The 22,333-nt window shown below is 40.7% G+C and overlaps 1 protein-coding gene and 1 long non-coding RNA gene across 3 annotated transcripts; one reads left to right on the top strand and one right to left on the bottom strand.

Annotated features, from left to right (window-relative positions):
• Nucleotides 1-2,342: 2,342 nt before the first annotated feature.
• Nucleotides 2,343-5,494, bottom strand: LOC129476057 (uncharacterized). Its single transcript, XR_008654878.2, has 3 exons — nucleotides 5,443-5,494; nucleotides 4,169-4,780; nucleotides 2,343-3,537 (listed from the first exon to the last, which is right to left on the bottom strand). It is a non-coding gene; the product is annotated as an uncharacterized lncRNA (long non-coding RNA).
• Nucleotides 5,471-22,100, top strand: IRS4 (insulin receptor substrate 4). Of its 2 annotated transcripts, XM_055268631.2 has the most exons (3): nucleotides 5,655-9,473; nucleotides 19,011-19,036; nucleotides 19,517-22,078. In XM_055268631.2, the coding sequence occupies exons 1-3, from the start codon at nucleotides 5,690-5,692 to the stop codon at nucleotides 19,625-19,627; spliced, it is 3,921 nt and encodes a 1,306-aa protein (XP_055124606.1). In that variant the 5' UTR covers nucleotides 5,655-5,689; the 3' UTR covers nucleotides 19,628-22,078. The 2 variants fall into 2 exon arrangements, with proteins under 2 accessions (XP_055124607.1, XP_055124606.1); XM_055268632.1 differs by lacking the exon at nucleotides 19,011-19,036 and having other exon boundaries at nucleotides 5,471-9,473; nucleotides 19,517-22,100.
• Nucleotides 22,101-22,333: the final 233 nt, after the last annotated feature.

The raw sequence follows: 22,333 nt of genomic DNA, 5'->3' as shown, positions 1-22,333 counted from the left end.
GTCTATGATACTAACTCCTTTAAAATTTATTTAACTATGTAATTATCCTACTTAATTTAAAAAATAAAGATCCTAACTTTTGAAGACAAGGCAGTATGAATTGATAGCCTTTTGACACTAAGAGAAATACTGCTATATGATATTAATAAGGAAGAGCACAGCATTAAGCTAAATTTTCTATTATTGATTTATATTAGCATGGAGAACATGTATGATGTTAAATCATTGAAATGTATGTGAAACCTAGAGGACTTCATTGTTCTGATGTTTATCTTACTTAGTAAAAGTTATTTCCAAATGAAACTTTTATCTTTTGAAGGTGGGAAGAAATGCTTGATTTTTAACTAAGTTAATTTTAAGTTGACTCTTAAGATAACAGGAAAGCTTTAGGAGCCTAATTAAACCACGTATTTGCTCTAATTACTTTCGCTGGAGACTGCTAGGAAACAAAAGCAGCAAACAGACCTGTTCTGTGTGCAGCAGTCAGGCATTTGATGGTTGTTTTCTCTAGCAGAGGTTTTGAGTAGCACAGAAGTAAAGAAGCTGAGAAGCAAAGCCATCATTTGCAAACAGTGGCTGCAGCCACAAATCACAGGGCAGCCCTTATTCCTGCATAGTGTAGAAAGCATCTTTCATTGTACATGATTTATGTCCCAACACAGAGAAGCAATCGTCATCACTAACATCATTTTTTAATATCAAGGGTAGCACCACATTTTTATCAACATAATTGGACGTTAGCTCATGAAGCTTTTAGAATTAATACTTAGAAGATAATTTATACATGGGACAAGAATAATAGTTTTTTTATACTGGTTACTTTTCCTCTTAGGTTTTATTCTCTTGAATAATGTAGTCCATATTTAATACAACAGTTTAATTTTTAAACTAAATAAATCCACACTTGAATTACCCATTTCGATTTTAGTACAAGTTGAGTTTAGAATATTCATGATCATGTATGTAAGAAAAGAAGCAGATGAATTTTTGTTATCACTGACAAGTCAATTCAAACAACTGCTTTCTTAAAACAGGATTCACAGGAAATTCCTTTTAAAAGCACACATCATTAAAGGCATATTTCTTCATTAGTTGGAATCGGTTTTAAAGGTATTGTGGCTATTTATCCATTTACATTAGTTTATAGCCGTAAAATGCCAGTTACGATGCTTGTGTTTTTTATCCCTTGAGTTGAATTGGCAAACTAAAACAAGAACTATTTTCTAAGTCTTATTATTTATTATCTGTTGTTTTAAAAATCTGTATTTCAAATGCTTTGTGCAGATTCCAAACTTTACAGTTGTAATAACTGAATATGCAAGGCAACTTTAGCCTTCTGGGATAAACTTTCCTAAAATAAAAACAAAAAATAATAATAAGAGACCGGAATCTATAACCAAAAGAGGGTAGAGCATTAAAGCCACCACTGGGTGAGTTCAAGCCAAATAAAAATTCTCTACATTTTGCCTAAACCATCTAGATATCTGTTTTACTTTGCCTATGAGAATCTGACCTAAACTAAATGACTATTCTATATCATTAAGTTGTCCAGGAAAATGAAAATTTAAATATATGTCAGACAAGCTCTAGCATCTGGTAGAATTCAGTAATGATGGTCTGCTCTACAGAGCTTCAGTGTTGAGACAACTTTAGGACTGAGAAGGTTTGGTTGACCTATAGGAAGAAAATAATGTTCTAGTCAGACATTCTCCCTGTTTACAAGTACTCATGCTTGCCAGATTAGGAAAGATACAAAGTAAAATTCCTCTGTGAAGCATCTCACTATAGCTCTAATTCCACTTTGCTGCAGCCAAATAATATACCCTGGGTACAAAGTGATCAGCACTGTTCATCTTTCACTGTAATAGTTAGAAATTATTTTCACACTTCTTTTTTTAGCACATTGATTAATGCTAGATATTTCCCCTTAAAATAGAAAATGTCTCATAAAGTATTATTTCAGAGTGATAAATAAAATTTAACTAGTTTAGATGCTCTCTTATAATTTGTTGACAAAAGAAGAAACTTATTTCTCCTTTTAAAAGAGCATATAAGCTGAAATATGAGAGATCTTTTAAAAGAAGTTTAAAAGTGACCATGGTGACATTTGTATCAACAGCTCCCTTTCAAACTGTGCTACAAATCACATCGTGCCAAATTTACATATCTTTCAAAATAGAAGAGAATCAAGTTAAATGTGATTTTTAAAGTCAGCAGACTGGGAAAAAAAAACTTGCAACAAATACCACAAAGTTTTAATGTATTTATTACATAAACAAGTTACACATAAGAAGAAAATACTAAGAATACAATAGACAACACAAAGGACACATTATAGGAAATAATATAATGTCAGTGAATATATATAAATGTTTCATCTTACTAGTTTAAAAAAAAAAAAGCACATTGAAAGAATAGTGGAGGCCGGGTGCAGTAGCTCAGGCCTGTAATCCCAGCACTTTGGGAGGCTGAGGCAGGTGGATCATAAGGTCAGGAGTTCGAGACTAGCCTGGCCAACATGGTGAAACCCTTCTCTACTAAAAATACAAAAAATAGCTGGGCATGGTGGCGGGCACTTGTAATCCCAGCTACTCGGGAGGCTGAGGCAGGAGAATTTATTGAACCCGGGAGGCCGAGGTTGCAGTGAGCTGAGATCACCACATTGCACTCCAGCCTCGGTGACAGGATGAGACTCCATCTCAAAAAAAAAAAAAGAAAAAAAAAGAATAGTGGAATACCATTTCACCCATCTTATCTCTAATTTTTTTTAAAAATAAGAATGTCCAATGCTGACAATCAGTCTGGTGACAGGGTAAACTAATATAATATTTTTGAAAAATAATGTATTAAATATTCATATCTTTTAGCCTGCTAATTCCAGTGCTCAGTTTTTACCCAATGGGAATTTTAAAAGGCTGTAGGTAGAAGATATTCATTGACATGTTATTTATAATACTAAAGAAAATGAAAACAACCTAAATGCCCCAAAGCAGATGATTAATTACATTAATATACATTAATTGTGTTGGATAATATGTTGCATTTTAAATGATATTTAGGCTGATGCATAAAAATATGGGTAAATATTGTATAATGTTAAGTGAAAAGAACAGGATGCAAAATTATATAAATTGCAAGCCTACTGCTCTATGTAAAAACTCTATATGTACAGGAAAAACGACATGAAGATTTAAAAATCTCCAGTATTTTCCCATTTCATTTAATATTCATTTTGATATTTTCAATGTCATGTTATTACTCAAAGCACTTTCAAATATGTTGCCTTACTTGTCACATTTCTCTTTAAAAAAAAAAAAAGAAAAACTTGTGCTCGGAAAGACTTATAAAATATCCTAATGACTATCAAACAAAATCCCAAATGAGAGCATTTGTTATCATTTTGGTTGTAAGTGCGGGGAATCTTGTATATATGTGACTACGCAGCTGAAATATGTAGCAGTCACAGTCAGGGCTCTCTCAGCATCCACACTCGTTCTGCCTCTAGCTCCCTTCCGAAACCACGGCTGCTTCCAGCACCTGTGAATATATTGCACTTATAAACCATTGGCAGCAGAGGGAATGTTATTGAATATTTGTAATATCTGGGGGACAACCCAAACCAATTTCTTTTTCTCTTAAATTATAGCATCAAAAAGGAGCCATTTATTCAAATACATGTGTTCTGTTTCTAACAGAGAGCAAATTCTTAAGAGGGTAGAGATATGGTTTATTTTTATGATATACAGATTGCCTAGTTTACTGTTGGATTTTATAAATAGTACCTTTTGCCATATCAACCCTAGAGCAAGGGTGAACTGACATTCCATTCTTTCAGAGAGAAATGCTGTATTTCTCTCCTCCTCTCCCTCCATTCCTCTTTGCAAACCTGGTCACTCCTTTGATAATTCACCACCCATCTCCACCATTAAGAGCCTAAAATCCTAGTCAAGGAATAACTGGGGTGGTGGGGGAGACAGGGAGAGGGAGAGGAGTCTAAAATCCTAGTCAAGGAATAACTGGGGTGGTGGGGGAGAGAGGGAGAGGGAGAGGGAAGGGGAGAAGGAGAAGGAGAGAGAGAGAGAGAGAGAGAGAGAGAGAGAGAGACTTGAGGAGGTTGCACTTACACTCCGGCAGTTTTTCCAGAAATGAGGGAGGCAGTAGTTCTTACTTTTGTGATGTCAACTTGTAGACTGAAATGCATCAAAGCTCCTCTTCTTCTTGTTGACGCGAGGGATGTGAAATGTGCTCTAGAATATGCATTCAGCGTGGTCCTTTGTTCTAGGTATGGGCTTTTCTTTTTCTAAAGTTTTTCGGTCTCGCTCAAGGAAAGGAAAGCAATATTTTGAGATTCTTTTAAATGCACCTTCCAAAGCATTTCCCACAGAAAAATACCTTCACAGCCCAACACTGGTTATTTCAGTAAGAATCGAGTCCAATTTTTTCCAATATGGCTGTATACATTGCAGGCCCCCAAATTTGTGCTGTCATAGTCATCGTTAATCAAATAGGCAGAAACACTGTATTTAGGGAACCTGTGTTTCGTGGGCTAGAAGTGCATTCTGATTAATAGAGATCATGTTCATTTTGAATTCATCGCTGTTATTCGTGTGCCTTAGAGTCGCGGGCTTCTGTCAGGGGTGCAGCGGGCTCGGGAGTGCCTGCAGCGCGGTGGGAAGCAGTTCTGAGCGCCCTGGTCGTCAACCCGTTTTCAGGGGGTGCCGACACTTTCTCCCAAGAAGCTCGATCCGCCGCCGTGTGCGGCTGGAAAGAGTGAACCAGACTGTGACAGGAACAGAGAATTTATGTGATTGACAGGGAGTACCAGGGCACCCGACTCCATCCCGGGTCACCATGGCTCTGGGATTTGCACGAGTTTACCACCACCATTAACAGCTATTTGCGTAAGGTTGTTTACCGCCTGATAGCGCCACAAGCCGACAGCGAAGCCACTTTGGGACCCCAGCCACGCCTCCTCTCCCCTCTCACCCCTCCCTCCCGCCAAACTAATGATTTCGGGGCTGCCTTCTTGCCGGACCCTCCCATTGGCTCCTATCCCAACCAATCAAAGCCTTGCAACAGTTTCACCTGGCTCCCGCTTCCCAAATAAACAAACAAACCGTCCCGCGACTGTGTCCGCTCTGTACCCTGGCGCCGCAGGCACTGCTTGCGCTACGCCCCCTCCCACCACCTCCCACCCATGGGGCCCCTACTGTGGCGCCCTCTCCCGGCCTTGATAGCCGGCCGCTTTCTCCTCCGCCCCTCCAGGCCTTCTCCCGCCCCCTCATGCCTTTCTGGACTCCCTGTTAGAATCAGCTTGGCCAGAGAGCCCCGCCTCCTTCTCTGGGTCCTCCTTTGGCCCACAGGCCTGGAGATTCACCGGGAGGGTTTGGCACAGCTGGAGGTGGCTCCGCCTCCCGAGCCGTCGCCTCCTCCCTTGCTCACCTCTACTGGTGGCCGCTCGCGCCCCTCCATTGCGCCGGTAGCAGGATCCGCAGCGGCCGCCGCGTGAGGCTGCGGTCACGTGTTGTTTTGCCCGCTGTCGTGCGCTCAGAGTGGAGTGGGCGGGGGCGCGGGCCAAGGCAGGAGGGGGCTGGGGCGGGCAGACGAGGGTAGACAGCCTCTTCCCCCAACCCTCCCTTTCCTGAATTCCCCCTCCTCCTCGCTCACCTTAAAACCATCGTGCATCACCATGGCGAGTTGCTCCTTCACTCGCGACCAAGCGACAAGAAGACTAAGAGGTGCAGCAGCGGCAGCAGCGGCAGCTCTAGCAGCAGTGGTGACCACCCCGCTTCTTTCCTCGGGAACCCCGACCGCACTCATTGGGACCGGGTCGTCTTGTCCGGGAGCCATGTGGCTCTCCACGGCCACTGGCTCCCGGTCAGACTCCGAGTCCGAAGAGGAGGACCTGCCCGTCGGGGAGGAAGTCTGCAAACGCGGCTACCTGCGGAAACAGAAGCATGGGCACAGGCGCTACTTCGTGCTCAAACTCGAGACTGCTGACGCCCCAGCTCGGCTGGAATACTACGAAAATGCCAGGAAGTTCCGGCACAGTGTCCGCGCCGCGGCGGCTGCAGCAGCGGCGGCCGCCTCTGGCGCCGCGATCCCCCCGCTCATTCCACCGCGGCGCGTGATCACCCTATACCAGTGCTTTTCCGTGAGCCAGCGAGCAGATGCAAGGTACCGACACCTCATTGCTCTTTTCACCCAAGACGAATACTTCGCGATGGTGGCCGAGAACGAGTCGGAGCAGGAAAGCTGGTACTTGCTGCTCAGCCGCCTCATCCTCGAGAGCAAGCGCCGCCGCTGCGGCACGCTCGGCGCGCAGCCGGACGGAGAGCCGGCCGCGCTGGCGGCGGCAGCGGCGGCGGAGCCACCCTTCTATAAAGATGTGTGGCAGGTAATAGTCAAACCCAGGGGGCTGGGGCACAGAAAAGAGCTGAGCGGCGTGTTCCGGCTGTGTCTAACCGACGAGGAGGTCGTGTTTGTGAGGCTGAACACCGAAGTGGCCAGCGTGGTCGTCCAGCTCCTGAGCATCCGTCGCTGTGGACACTCGGAGCAGTATTTCTTCTTGGAAGTAGGCAGGTCCACTGTCATCGGTCCGGGAGAGCTCTGGATGCAGGTCGATGACTGTGTGGTTGCCCAAAACATGCATGAGCTGTTTTTGGAGAAGATGAGAGCCTTGTGTGCAGACGAATACAGATCCCGCTGCCGCAGCTACAGCATCAGCATCGGCGCCCACCTGTTAACTCTGCTGTCCGCTAGGAGGCACCTGGGCTTGGTGCCGCTCGAGCCGGGAGGCTGGCTCAGAAGGTCCCGCTTTGAGCAGTTTTGCCACCTCAGGGCCATCGGCGACGGGGAAGACGAGATGCTTTTCACCAGGCGCTTCATAACACCCAGCGAGCCTGTGGCCCACTCCAGGCGAGGAAGACTGCACCTGCCCAGAGGGCGCAGGTCAAGGAGAGCGGTTTCAGTGCCGGCCAGCTTTTTTCGCCGCTTAGCACCCAGCCCAGCACGTCCCCGGCACCCTGCAGAAGCCCCAAACAATGGAGCTCGCCTGTCTTCTGAAGTGTCTGGCTCTGGCTCTGGCAACTCTGGGGAGGAAGGCAATCCCCAGGGCAAAGAAGATCAGGAAGGAAGCAGAGGTGACTACATGCCCATGAACAATTGGGGCTCAGGAAATGGCCGGGGCTCAGGAGGTGGCCAGGGCTCAAGTGGCCAAGGCTCCAGTAGCCATAGCTCGGGAGGAAACCAGTGTTCAGGCGAGGGACAGGGATCCCGAGGTGGTCAGTGCTCAAGTGGTGGCCAGGGCTCAAATGGCCAGGGCTCGGGAGGAAACCAGTGCTCTGGAAATGGCCAGGGCACCGCAGGTGGGCACGGTTCAGGTGGTGGCCAGAGACCTGGAGGTGGGCATGGCTCAGGTGGTGGCCAGGGACCTGGAGATGGCCATGGGTCAGGTGGTGGCAAGAACTCTGGAGGGGGCAAAGGCTCAGGAAGTGGGAAAGGATCCCATGGTGATGGTGAAGGTGGAAAATCTCTGAAGAAAAGGTCCTATTTTGGCAAATTAACTCAAAGCAAGCAACAGCAAATGCCGCCACCTCCACCACCTCCTCCTCCACCCCCACCAGCTGGAGCAACTGGTGGGAAAGGGAAGTCCGGGGGAAGATTCCGACTTTATTTTTGTGCTGAGAGAGGAGCCACAAAAGAACGCAAAGAAGCCAAAGAAGTGAAAGAGGCAGAGATCCCAGAAGGTGCACCTCGAGGTCCCCACAGAGCCAGAGCTTTTGATGAAGATGAGGATGACCCATACGTGCCAATGAGGCCAGGAGTGGCTGCCCCTCTTGTAAGCTCCAGTGATTATATGCCAATGGCTCCTCAAAATGTCTCTGCTTCAAAAAAGCGCCACTCTCGATCCCCTTTTGAAGATTCAAGAGGGTACATGATGATGTTTCCCAGAGTGAGCCCACCACCTGCTCCGAGTCCTCCCAAAGCACCCCATACTAATAAAGAGGATGACTCAAAGGACAACGACAGTGAGAGTGACTACATGTTTATGGCTCCTGGAGCCGGTGCAATTCCAAAAAACCCCAGAAATCCTCAGGGTGGCTCTTCCTCCAAAAGTTGGAGCTCCTACTTCTCTCTACCAAACCCTTTTCGAAGCTCACCTTTGGGACAGAGTGACAACAGTGAGTATGTGCCAATGTTACCTGGAAAGTTCCTGGGGAGGGGCCTAGACAAAGAAGTCTCCTATAACTGGGGCCCCAAAGATGCAGCTTCAAAGCCTTCAGGTGAGGGATCATTCTCAAAGCCTGGAGATGGGGGATCACCTTCAAAGCCTTCGGATGATGAGTCCCCAAAGAATAAAGCTAAGAGACCTAACCGACTTTCTTTTATTACAAAAGGATATAAAATCCAGCCAAAACCACAAAAGCCCACACATGAGCAGAGAGAAGCTGACAGCTCTAGTGACTATGTCAACATGGACTTCACTAAAAGAGAGAGCAATACACCAGCTCCCTCTACTCAAGGACTACCAGATTCGTGGGGCATAATTGCTGAACCCAGACAGTCAGCCTTTTCTAATTATGTGAATGTTGAGTTTGGAGTGCCATTTCCAAATCCAGCAAACGACCTCTCAGATCTTTTAAGAGCTATACCACGTGCCAACCCCTTATCTCTGGACAGTGCTAGGTGGCCACTTCCTCCCCTTCCCCTCAGTGCTACAGGTAGCAATGCTAATGAGGAAGAGGGTGACTACATTGAAGTAATTTTCAACTCAGCAATGACACCAGCCATGGCTCTTGCTGACAGTGCCATTCGCTATGATGCTGAAACAGGTCGAATCTATGTGGTCGACCCATTTTCTGAGTGCTGTATGGATATTTCTCTCTCCCCCAGCCGATGTTCTGAACCACCACCTGTAGCTAGGCTGCTGCAGGAGGAAGAGCAGGAGAGAAGACGCCCGCAAAGCCGTCCTCAGAGTTTCTTTGCAGCAGCCAGAGCCGCTGTCTCTGCTTTTCCAACAGATAGCCTCGAGAGAGACCTTTCCCCATCCTCAGCCCCGGCTGTCGCTTCGGTTGCAGAGCCGACTTTAGCCCTCAGCCAAGTTGTAGCTGCGGCCTCCGCGCTAGCCGCAGCCCCGGGCATCGGCGCGGCAGCCGCAGCTGCTGGATTTGACTCCGCCTCTGCCCGCTGGTTTCAACCTGTTGCTAATGCTGCTGATGCCGAAGCAGTAAGGGGAGCCCAAGACGTTGCCGGTGGCTCGAACCCTGGAGCCCACAACCCATCTGCAAACGTTGCCAGAGGTGAGAACCAGGCTGGCGGGGCTGCCGCTGCAGCTGCCGCTCCGGAGCCACCACCTCGCAGTCGCCGGGTGCCAAGACCCCCGGAGAGAGAAGATTCTGACAACGACGACGACACTTACGTGAGAATGGATTTTGCCAGACCTGATAACCAGTTCGACTCTCCCAAAAGAGGTCGGTAATTTTAGAATTAATTTCCCTAAAGTGAATGGTCAGTGTCTAATGATTCGATGCGCTACAGTCTACAGTGTTAGGGATAATATTTCATTAACTGGTGCTATTTGACATGGAGGATAGAATTCAGTTTTAATTATTCACAACAATGCCTTTTTGATCTTTGCAAAAATTTGTTTTTATCTAATCAATTTCTTTATCTGGACAGAACTGATTATCATTTAAACATTGGTTCTACTTTTTTAGGAGTAGTTAAAACGCAGACATAAAAAGCATAAGGATACTTTTAAACATCCTTCCCCATCATTTAATGATAATATAAAGCAGGATATCGTAAATTGGGTTCCACCAACTACTTTTCAAATCAACAATTAAAAGCTGCTTTTCTGCAAATGCCCATATTTAAGTGTAGGAATTTAATAAGAGCACAGACTATTAAGCAGTAATAATCAACTATTTATGATTGGGGAGGATAATTTTCTCCTCTGAAAGTTACTTTTTAAAGAGCAGTCATTGTTATGCTAGTTTGCTGTGATTTACCAAGAAAGTTAAATCTCAATTGTTAACGTGAATGTCTGGGGGGAACAAAACATAAATAATCCAAAACAGGAGGTGATTAAAAGAAGACAGTATTTGGCTCTGGAATGTGTTTGTGTGTTGATTTTCTTTTTGTTTTTACACAGGATAAATTCCAGAAACCTTGAGTGTTCCTTTTCTCTGTCACTAGTAATGACAGGCAAGTCACATTTGCTGTGCCTCATTTTCTTCTGTTAACCCCCACCCTTCTAAAAGAGGGTGTGGTGACAACTTGATAATGGATATGAATATTATTTCAAAGGTTTAAAAAGCAGTTAAAACATTTAATTCGTGTATCTTATGGGAAATCAAAGAAAGCAAGATAAGGCTGGAGGAAGACCTGACTCCAGGGGCAGCTTACCCTGGAATGGTGGAAGTTTTTAAAGGGCTACTTTTCCAAAGAAAGAAGTAAGGAAGAGTAGGAGCTGTCAGACTTGGAAACAAGACTTAGAGTAATTCTACTGTGTACAACATTGTGGAGTGTTGTCATCAGTGTGTCTTGAAACATTTTCAAGAGATGATTGCAGAAGATGATGTCTCCATAGTCTCAACTACCTTCCCTCTTAAGTAGAATATGCTTCTTTCCCAGTGAAGGGAAGGGATGGACCCCAGCAGTTTTCATTCCAGTAGTCAGTTTAGTGAAGATTTTTGCTTTGCTTGCTTTGTGGAATGCTTTTGTGATTGGATCTCTGCCCACTGTGCTTGATCAGGCAGAACAAGTCGGGGACTGATCACAACAGTCACCTAACAAGCTCCCTATTTAATGCAGGTGTAGCCCCCCCACATCCCCTTTTTCTCCCTGCTATTGAAAACTTGCCATACACAAACTCACATTTGCAGCATGGACACACTAAAGAGTGATCATTAAAACAACAAAAGGATGCTTTGGCTTGCCAAAGGATTCAATTCAGACCTCTTTTAAACTGTGAGTTCCCTCCCCAACACACACACACACACACACACACACACACATACACACATGATCACCACTGCTACCATAATCATACATTTAAAATATAGAATTTCATTTCCAAGACTTTAATCCATAATAAGATTTTCAACAGTAGATCTACTTTATTCTGTAGAATATACCTGAAAATTGAACCCAAGCTATTGTTTGAGTCTAACTATTGGAGACACCATTTATAATTTTGATGTAGATGATACATAGTTGCCTGTGTCCCTGTAGTACTTTCAAAAGGACCAGATTTCATAGAGGTTTAAGAAGTTTAAGATTTAAACAGTGAAATCTTATTGTTCCTTGAATAAATTCTGACTTCCCAAGGAATACCTAGACACAATGATCGTTATTTCAGCATAAATTCCTGATTTATGACTTTGTAGCTATTTTGGAGATTTAACATTCTGTAAATGCATTGTTTATTGAGGAAATTCCTAGCTTTATTGAGTGACTTTAGCAAGGAAGCTCTATCTCACAGGGAGGCAGGCGCTTAGGTTGAAATAAGAGAATCAACGTGGAAGCACTTTGGAATGTTAAAGCACTTTACAAATGTAAGATATTTTTAGTGTCATTGGATTAATACTGAAGTGAAATTTCGGCAGTTTAAACTGATTTAGTTTCTTGCAAAATAATTGGTCTTGAGGGTGATTCCTGCACATAATTTGCTGAAATACATGAAAGGAATGGTGGGGATTGCCGGTGGGGGGGTAAGGGGGTGGTGGTGGTGGTGGTGGTGTTGATGGTGGTGAAACAACCCATTGTAGGAAATGACTTTGGTTAGCATTTTAATGTAAATTGTATGGTAGAATGTTGTCTGTGAAGTGTTAAGAACAAGCTGAATGATTCTGATCCTTTTTTTATTATAAAGCTGTAGAATAATTTTCACTCATTTCTGATCTCTATTTTCCTATCTAACATTAAAACAAAAACAATCACGTTAGGAAACAAAAACATAATGCTTTGACAGAGGAACAAATACCATCTTTATTAGAAGTTATGTATTTCAAAAAGTCATTTTAATTGATGGCAGGTGCTTAGAACAGTGCCTGGCATGTAGTAAGTACTATACATGAATTATTTTACAGCTATTGCCATTGTTATTGTTGCTACTGTTATTATTACATTTAGAAAAACAAACCTAAATTAAGATTCTCCATCTGAAAATCTCACTTTTCAGTTAGTCTTTACTTGCATTTAAAATACTTTACATTATTGTTCAGAGTTGGGATCTTTATAGATTACCATTTAAGTGAAGTGAGATTAAATCTGTGAGACAGCTGTTCTCATGTAACACAAAATTAATATGTAATTCCATTTACCTACAGTCACATTGCATATCAGTAAGTACTGTAAAGGAATTTACTCAAGTTGATTAGAAAGAAACACCCAGAAGTATAACCTTAGACATGACTGTATTAATAAATGAAATAATTTTTAATCATTTATTAAAGATGAAGTCTTCACATTTTAAACATATAGGTTATAAGCATTAGCATTTAGGAGAAGAATGTTGTTTCTTATGTAGTTTAGTTTGACTGTTAACCTATGTATGACTACTTGCTTCTTTTTCTACCTTACCTGATGTAGAATTCATAGTTCAAAATGACTTGAGGTGAACATTTTCCTGTTTTTTTTATTCAAGAGATGGGAGGATATAAAAGGGCAGCTCTAGGAGCGGTGAGAATTGGTCAGCCAAATTAGTAATGTTATGATGGCACTTGGTATTAAAAAGAAAAAAAAAAACTTTAGTAATTAATTTTTGAGTGTTAGACACTGTTATCACCATGAAGGAATCTTATGCTTCTTTTGAGTGTACTACTGCCAAACTTGTTGCTATCAGTTATAGGCACTAAGAGCACATTGTTTTTATCCTATTGAAGTTAATTATTATAATTTATTAGAATAAAATTTCCATATAGCAGAAATTTCCCAGCTACCATTGACGGATCACTTATTTTAGGTAATATTCAACACCTCAAAATTGGACAGTGTTTGGACTAATGAGGTGTTTAATCTATAACAATTAAAGAGGACCTCACTTAATTAAAGTTAACTAAAGTTGTTTACAATCATTATTCATTTGCATTCATTCTAAGAGTGATGTTGTCAGGGTAAAAATTTCAACTACTAGCAAAATACCTACTTTAAACAAGGACCAGAACTTTAATTAAGCACACCAGAATGTCACACATGTATAAAAATTCAAACGAGATCTCTTACTTTCTTTTTCTCTCCCTAATCCCCTGTTTTGGGAACAAACTTAGGCTTCTCAGAGTGACAAAAAAAAAAAAAAATTCCTGTGGGAATAGATGTGGCTGACGAGTGTAGGGAGAACTAAGGAATAGTTTATGTGATTTAAAAGGGTCTATTGTTAAATTGTCAAATTGTTGATTGAGGAAATGCTTTCCAGTTGCAGATTGCCTTATAGTTTGCAAAGCACATTCACATTCATTATTTTACTGATGGACGGTAAGTACTGGAAATGAAGCCCATGTTGAGAATTTTCCCAGGATCAAAAAGGTAAGTGGCAGAGCTGAAAATCTAACTCATACATCTGATTTCAAGTTCAGTGCTCCACCCAACACATGACACCTCCCTTTAATCAGGTGTTTAGTCTGTTATTTTCCCATTGGTGACAGATTATTACATGGTTAATGATTAGGAAAAAATTACACATTTGCTTTCACTTGATAGTAGCAAATTTTGTTGTAAGTAATTCATTCAGAGCATTATAACTGTGGACTATCTTCCAGGACCTGGGTAATTTTATTACATTGAACTGTTTGCCCTGGCTCTTAGAATAAAAGAATTTGACTTGTGCTGGAATTGAATGTTTTAAATCTGATATAGGGAGGAGTTGGTTAATCTTCACTGCCCAAACACAAATAGTGTATGTATCTATTTAGATCCCACAGAAACATTGAAAGGAAAGAAAGTGAATTGAGGGTGCATTCAGTAAATTTCCATTAATGGTCATTTCTTTAACTGAAGTTAGGTTTCTTTGATTTTCCTAACAATTCATTGACATTTGGGAGTTATAGCAAAAAGTCTTTTCATTTAATTTCTTCCTTCATTATAAAATTTGGTATTCTAATCTAAACCAGCACAGTAGGCAAAACAGGATAAAGTAAGACAGGTGGAAGAATAAGCAGTGTAGCAATAGACGTTCTTCATTTGTTTAAAAAGTAAACTTGCTTTTGGCAGTCAGGCAAGTAGATTTTAGAAGCCTTGAAAATCAAACTCTCTCCTTGGGACATACAAATCCCTGTTTACAATTAAGTTCATTTTGATTTAGCACCTTTTTTAAGGCTTTAAGAGTATGTAAAAATAGCCCAGACGTTTTATTGGCAGTATTGGAAAATAGCTTTTGTAAAATGCTTAATTAAAACCTTCAGTATATTTTCTCTAAGAGATGCTGCCAGACTCTTAGATAGTGAGGATCATTTACTAGAAAACATTGCTTGGTCTTGAATGAGAAATGAGAAATTTAAGACACTGCTTTTTATAATAATGAAATAAATACATCACAATGCACTGCGTTTTTGCCACAATCATTGGATTGCTGATTTTAAAGCTATTGATAAAATTGCCAAGAAAAATGTGCTTGCCATATGAACTTAAAATATATTCTCCAGCAATTCTGCATTGATTATTGGTAATGTAGCTACAGGTCTCACATTTCCACCTTATTTTGGAAAAGTAGACTCCACTTGAGAAATAGGAATGTTTAAAGATTTTTCTAGTATAAATTATATACTATTTTAGATTTGCATTTTTAGAGGGTAACTTTCAACTTCTGGCTGAATAATTAATTCCTTTTAGAATGGAAAACATGTACTTAAATACTCATTAAGTGAAATGAGAAAGTTACTGCTATTTTCTCTTAGCTTCTGATACCTCTTTCTTATTGGTTAGGGTTGCACTGGTTGTGTTCTGTGAGTCTTACCCTCATGTCCCCTTTGCCAAACTTGTACCCTTGAATTCAGGCAAACATGCCCTTTCCTGGTCTGAAAAGGTGAGGGCCACTGTGGGAGTCCTGCAGGGCCCATAGAGGGCTTCGCCAGATGTTGATCACTCCCAGTACACAAGCTTCTTGCACTTAGCTTGCAGAGGCAACCTTCCTTGTAGGGATCTTTGTTGTACAGATCCAAGGCTGTGCTGCCTGTCCTACTGTCACTTGGCACAGAAGCAGCTGGGCCGGTGTTTAAAGCTATTTTCATGGTTGGATTGATCACAATATGTTTGATGCTAGCCACACCTTCTGCATTTACCAAATATCTCATTCCCTATAAATTGTAGTCACTTTAGCTAGTTTTGACAATTTATATTATTTTTCTCCTACGATTAATAATTTCCTACTTACAGACTTGAAACTTAGAAAGAATATCAGTGAAGTTTCTATCTCACAATTAATCTTGAAAATTGCTCACATGTGTATCCATGGGGCCCTTGAGAGTCTGACCAGCAAATGTGATTTTTCACTCTTGCTTTTTAAAGTGTTATGCCTCCGGCCCTGAAAGCATACCAACCTTGTCCTCGCACTCAGAGTCCTGTGCCCCCACCCACCCCCATGATGAAGTCCTTATTGTTGCTGCAGCTTTTACCATCGTTTCCCTTCCGCTGTCACCCTTCCTCTGACTATTCCAACTGGTTGAGTTTGGGGGACACAATTCCTATTGCCACAGCTGGAAGACGTATATTCCTGGAGTCTCAAACTGAAACTTCACATACATCTTCCCTCAGAAATGATGACTGGGTATAGTCAAAATAGTTCTCTGTTAGTTCAGGAGCTGCATAGGTTAAATATAGGCATATCTAGACACAGCTATGAACCTATCCACCATTAATTTATGACATTGTTTCTATAAGATAATTTATTCTGAGTTTCAACTAAACAATGACCTTGGAATATGTCTGTTTTGTAAGTTTGAAACTGCCTATATTAGAATTCTAGTAACTTGCATTCTTTAAGTTGGCAGTAACTAGGCAGCAGAGTGAAGTGGCCCATGTGTGTGTTGGGAGGTGGTGGAGAAGCTGACCTACCATGAAAATCCTGTAGCTGATCTCCGTAGAGTTTGTATCCAGATACTCAAGACTGGAATGCACATGCATAAGTGGCCCAGGGCCTGCTAACAAAGGGCAGGTGTAAAACGATTGAGCTGACCTTTGAGGAGATGGGGGTTTACAAGTGTCATACATTTCCCTTACAGATTCTTTTGAGCATTCTGTCCCAAAACTATTGACATTGTGGGAACAAAGGTATTTTATCATCCGATCTATGAAGGAGATAATAGTCTGGTATAATTGGTGTTGTAAAGACTAGCAGCGATTATTACTAGTTTTTAGCCTTGAGCAATAGCATTTAATTTTATCAAGTCCTAGAGAGTCATCCTCCTCTACAATCACAGGGCACAGAAAAGTATGATGATCCGTTCTTATTGAGAAAAAAAAAAAACCTACATATACTCCAGAGACAATGCTAAACTAAGTAATATAATTGCATTATTATACATTCATCTTTGTCATGTGTGCTCCAATTTATCTTCCTTTGCTTCCTTTTTTTTTTGGTGCTTTACTTGGTTGCCCTGCTTATGTCAGCTCCAGTTGATCGCAGGGGTGCAGGGATAGCATGTTGTCAAACGAACGGAGTAAGGAATTTGTAAAAACCCTTGAAAAACATTTTTGAGCTCTAGGAAAATTGGAGCTGAAAAGATAACTAAGACAATAAGGTTGCAGAAAAGGAAAAGAGCATGAGAGAATAACAATATATTGTTATAGGTTCACCTTTCTCTGAGCAGAGGAAACACTGCTGTTTCGGACTTCAAAATGTAATAGAGGCATATTTACGATTCATATAAAGAGGTCTGAAATACCCTGGAGGAACTGCCTTCTTGGCTCACCCTACAAATTTCCAGGGATATTGAAGTCATCTGTGCGTTATTAGCGTATTAAGGATTAAGGTTCAGGTTTATATCATTATATAACTCGAAACAGAAAAAGTTTACTTCATCTGTTTTTGAGAAAAAAAAGTTCCCTGCCAGATTTTGGTAGGAGGAGTAGAGAAATATTTTGACTCATCAGAGTCCACTGAGGTTTTCTATCTTACAGAGAAAAATTACTTGAAGAGTATACCACCCGTTAAAAGGGGTGAAATTAACTTGTCGTTTAAAAGACCTTTGATTAATTGGGAAAATAAGAATATACAATAAGGTAAGTATTTGTAACCTGTCAGTATCAAATGGGAATAATACATCCAAAACAAACCACATCATTAAAAGCATCACCATTTACCTTTCCGATGGTGAAATCACGTAAAAATGAACGTGAGACAAATCTAAGGTATGACTTTTAGCCCTTTAATATTCATTTTGCAGACTGTTCACAACCAAGTTTTAATCTCGAATTGCTTTCCTTTGCCACCCATCAAGCTTCTGAGTTGCTTCCTTACGCTGTTCTTTGGAATGTGAACCGGGAATGTAAACTCATTTTAATATTGGCCTAAGTAAAATAGGATTATAAAGGCAAATCTGTGGCTCAAGTTCCCATAATGCATTTCAAAAGCAAGTTAAATTATTTTGGGATTATCCTGTTTGGGATAGCATTATTCCTTTCTACTAGCATAGTTAATCAAGAATTGACAAATGTATTTTGTGAAGTAAACATGAAATTACACAATTATTTGTCACTTTTTATTAAGTTACCAAGCATTCACTTAATGCTGTTGTAGGTGTTATGGGAAAGCAATGGCAATATGAATCAAATTTTAGTAGAGGCTCTGTCATTTAAAAAAAGGAAAGAGAAAGAAAAACAACTCCAATAAAAGCAAATGTTCCTAATCTTAGTATAATGCCATTAGGGTAGTTATATGGAGCTTAATTTGCAGGTTTCTGGGAAAATATAGATGAAATCCAGGGTATCATATAAGACAGCAAGAAGTCCCTTTTAAAGCACATGCAATGTGCTATATGTGTACATATGAAGATATTTTTGGTATGAAAACAAAATAGTAAACTAAACTAGGTGAAATACCTTTCTAACCTTAAATATCTATTTTAAAATGTAGCTGATACCTGATAACACTATAATACTGGTACTAGTCTAGCCTAATTTTGCAGCAAATAACAGTTACTAATATGCAGTCTCACAGTTAACTGTGGTTATCACAGACTCCTTTCTTCCTGTGTACAACTAGATACGTAAAATGTAAAATTTCCTAAACCCACTGCTGACAGGAAAGCTTAGTATCTTTACTAATCTATGGCATTTTTTTGGGACAGGGTCTCACTCTGTCACCCAGGCTAGAGTGTAGTGGCGCGGCAGGGTTTCACCATGTTGCCCAGGCTGTTCTTGAAATCCTGGCCTCAAGGGATCCACCTGCCTTGGCCTCCCAAAGTGCTGGGATTATAGGCATGAGCCACCATGGCTGGCATTTTTTTTAACCTTCTAATCTACAAGAACAAACCTATACATTGAATCTTAATGAAGAGACACAAGTAGTAAGAGGGAAATGTACTCTTCCCACTCAGTGCTTCATCCAGCTGCAAATTTGTTACATTTTTAAAATCCTTGAGCCCAGGAGTCTGCGTGGGGCTGCAGTGAGCCATAATCATGCCACTGCTCTTCACCCTGGGCAGCATAGTGAGACCTCACCTCTTTAAAAAAAATTGTAAAACCTTTGATGAGAAAATGAATACTTAAAATGTATATTTCCAGTTTAATAGACAATCTTGTACTTGAAGCCCACTCTGGGGGATGTTTTCCATGGTTTCTTTTAGGATGTCTCAAATAAAATAGAATACTTGGTACTTTGTGGTGACCTGATCTTAAGGTAACACTGGCATCCCATAATCAATTTGCTGATCATTTATTCCTATCCCTTCTCTGGTCCAGCACCTTCTTCTATGTATCTGATCACCCCCTGCCACACTCCCCATTATGCACCCACTCAAAAGCAGAAAGCCAAGAGAATAATGCTGGAACTTTTTTCTTTTATTAAACAGATGGGAATTTCAAGTCTCCTTTGCAGGTATGACTTTGTTCTATTAGAAGAAATTCAATGATTGAGTCTAGAGACCATCACCAAGGCTGTACTTAAATCCTATGACTTGTGCCACATAACCTGGTGAAGGCATAGTCAAACATGTAGAAGAAGAAGAAAAAAATCTGTTCCTCTGCACAATGCCTGGCTCACTTGTGGGCTCCACTGGAAGAAAGTAGAACAGTGCACGCGCGTGCAAAGATGCTGTCCACCAGAAATGTCAGAGTGACAGCCTGGGGGCAAGAGGAATAACTGCCCTTGTGTCTTTGCCCAGCTGATATTCCTCGCAGGCAGCCGGCAGAGTTGATTAACCATGTCCATGCCCAGGCACTCTCCCCTATATATCTCTCAAAAACTTCTAGTTAGATTTTGTTTTGTTTTGTGTTGTTTTGTTTTAAAACAGGGTGGGGGTGACAGCTCTCCACATTAATTCTGCAAGTAACTTTTGTTTTATTATCTTTTTCCTAGAGTGATTATATTGCCACAAAAACCCATTTTAGAAGAAAAGTGATGCTTATGGAATTTTATCTTCGTCTACTCCAGATCTGCCTAAAGGAAAGAAAACTCAGAGGCTTCTGAGTAGAAAGCAACCCAAATTTCTACAAGCCTACAAGTGGACTCTGGCAATTGAATGATCCTATTCATGCAGATCTTTCATACTGCCGCTTATGGATCCAGTGATTTCTAATTAACAATATTTACACTGTGCTTTGTTTTTGTTTTCTGGTTTTCCTCCCCAGTCTGTCCCTTTGAAAGGAAACAGATACTATACAAGTGAGCATCTCATAACTCTTTCCCTCTTTAAAAAAAAGTGACTTAGAATATGTATAAATTTGGTCAATGCCAATTTTAATAATGTAAAATATTTAGATTCAATTTTGAAGTTGAAAAACCTTTCAACCAGGGCACATAAAGAAAAAACAACTGTCATAATGGGATGGTAGGTATGATCTGGAATCTTTTTTCCGAGTATTACACACACAAAACATTTCTTGATCAATGAATTAAATGTCAACTGAACTGATATCTTGATGGGGCATTACCAGTATTTTAAAGGCAGGACTAAAGGGCAGATTATTTCAAGTTTTGCTCATTAGCAAAACTGCAACATTCTGCTCATGTTATATGTCAATGAGACTAATATCTTGATTGAGCATTTCCAACATTTTAAAGGCAGAACTGAGAAACAGCTGTCTATTTGTTCACATACATCACTGTGATGTTCTGCCTGAAAATCGATTGAGTATTTCCAAACCTATTATTTTTCATTTATTGTGAAACCTACGTTTACCTCCTAAAAGAAGCAAGGCTCTTCAAAAGTCTCTTCCCAAGGCCCCTCCCTGCTTCTCTGTGCCTCTCCCCACTTTCAACCTCTATTCTACTTATTCTTTCTCCATTTTCCCCAATGCACACTCTCCCTCCTATGCCCATGGCTACTATAAAGAGATCAGTTTCCCATATTCAAGAAATTAGTGTTTACTTATCAATCAGTATTCTGACAAAAACTTAAGCCAAAAGGAACCTCTTATAAGGCCTTGTTTCCTTCTGGATATTGAGCCAATATAAGATGTACCAAATTAAAAAAAAAAGTCAGAGCAAGCTCCCCCTCGTTCTATTTTTGCTTGCCTCTGATGTAAACTGAATTAAGATTTTAGGAACCTGGACCTTTGAAAACATGACACTAGCAAGGTGGTGACCACAGAGAATAGGTACAAAGGTCTTGAAGCTTGCTTAGAGCTTTGTTCCGTGGTGGCACACAAATCTTGGCTTGCTGTACCATCATTGGCAAACCTCATCATATCACAGTTGGGTGTGTTTGAGTGTCTGTATGTGTGTGAGCACTAGTGTGTGTGTGTACATATTCGTGTGTATGCACACCTTTGTGTACCTGTGTACATGTGATTGTAGATGTACCTGTTGTGTGTAAACTGTGTTAAAATGAAATTTGCTTCGCATTTAATGTGCAACTTTGAAGTAGTGTAATATTTATCTAAAGGTTTTCACTACTTGGTTTTGATGTCTTTGAACGTGTACTTCTATCTTCAAGCAAGCTTATAGTACATGTTGCTAAACTAACTTTTCCAAAGAACCGAGTTGACTTCTATTTTTCCTTGCCTACCAACCAAAGGGATGGTGGGCTCTTTTTTCCCCTTGTAAATCGTGCTGAGGAGAGGATGTGGCTATGAGATCAGTCATTGTTCCAGTTACTGGTCACTGCTAGGGCATCAACTTCATCAGTTCCTTCAGACTCTTCTCTTTTTCCAACCTAATCAAATAACGCAGTGTGGCTTTTGTTCATTGTAACAACACGCTCTTTAGGCAGCCTTTTTTCAAGCCTTCTGTCACCATTTTATTTTCAAGTAAGTTAAGTAATAATTGTTCAGAATTGTGGGAAAAAGATTACTTGGGGGAAAATGCTATATCACTTTATTTGCATATTAGGTTCAGAAGCTGCCGGCAGACAGGGTACAGAGGGTACAGCACAGATGTAACAGTTGCTGAATAAATGAATGAGAAACCTCATACACAGTAGTACGTATTATACAAATAGTAACAGGTACACATAGTCACAGGTACTGCATAACAAATGCAATCTTGTTCTCATTATTTATTAGTTTACAGACAATTAATTTATTCAGTATTGTGCTGGAAGAATCTTTATGGAATATGTTTACCAACATATCACTTACCTTCCAGCTATCAGTTCATGCTGCTGTTAAGAAAAAACAATGATGGAATTTTTGTGTGTGTGTGACCTCTACATTTAATTTGGTATCAGGCATAGTCACTTGGTCGTTAAAAACTGAAACTTTACAGTTCCACCAGCTAATTACATCTGCTATTTCTGCTTCACAGATATGCTTTGAGTTGCTTTGGCTTTGTCTTCCTTTGTAAATACTCTTGTACTTTCTTTTCTTTGTAAACATCTCGTTTGCAGTTTTGGGAGACGACTTTGCAACTCTGTATAGTGTTTATATATATATGTATATCTATATATATCTGACTTGCCTTTCCATAGAGCTACTCACAATAAATGTGTTCATGTAAATTATTCCTGTGGAGATTCGTTTTTTAATACTATTGTCTCTACTTTATTATAAATATATTTTCTTGCTTTGTAGTAGGATTGACTGCATTTTTCAGAATGAAACAAATGGGGTATTTTAGGGTTTGGACTAAAGGTACTTTGCCTAGAAACATGAGGCTTTTCAATAGAGTCAATACAGTCGACTCTTGATTTTTCAAATGTGGAGGTGATACTAGTGTAGAACAATTTATAAAATG

The sequence above is a fragment of the Symphalangus syndactylus genome, chromosome X (genome assembly GCF_028878055.3).
Source record: "Symphalangus syndactylus isolate Jambi chromosome X, NHGRI_mSymSyn1-v2.1_pri, whole genome shotgun sequence".
NCBI classification, from domain to species: domain Eukaryota; kingdom Metazoa; phylum Chordata; class Mammalia; order Primates; family Hylobatidae; genus Symphalangus; species Symphalangus syndactylus.
This window is presented reverse-complemented; position numbering and strand designations above follow the sequence as displayed.

Bases quoted from the DNA above. Each gene is read 5' to 3' on its own strand.
- IRS4 (XM_055268631.2), top strand. From the start codon at position 5,690: ATGGCGAGTTGCTCCTTCACTCGCGACCAAGCGACAAGAAGACTAAGA. The intron at 9,474-19,010 runs GTCGGTAATTTT...TTTATTAAACAG, and splicing joins GTTCGACTCTCCCAAAAGAG to ATGGGAATTTCAAGTCTCCT. The intron at 19,037-19,516 runs GTATGACTTTGT...TCTTTTTCCTAG, and splicing joins ATTTCAAGTCTCCTTTGCAG to AGTGATTATATTGCCACAAA.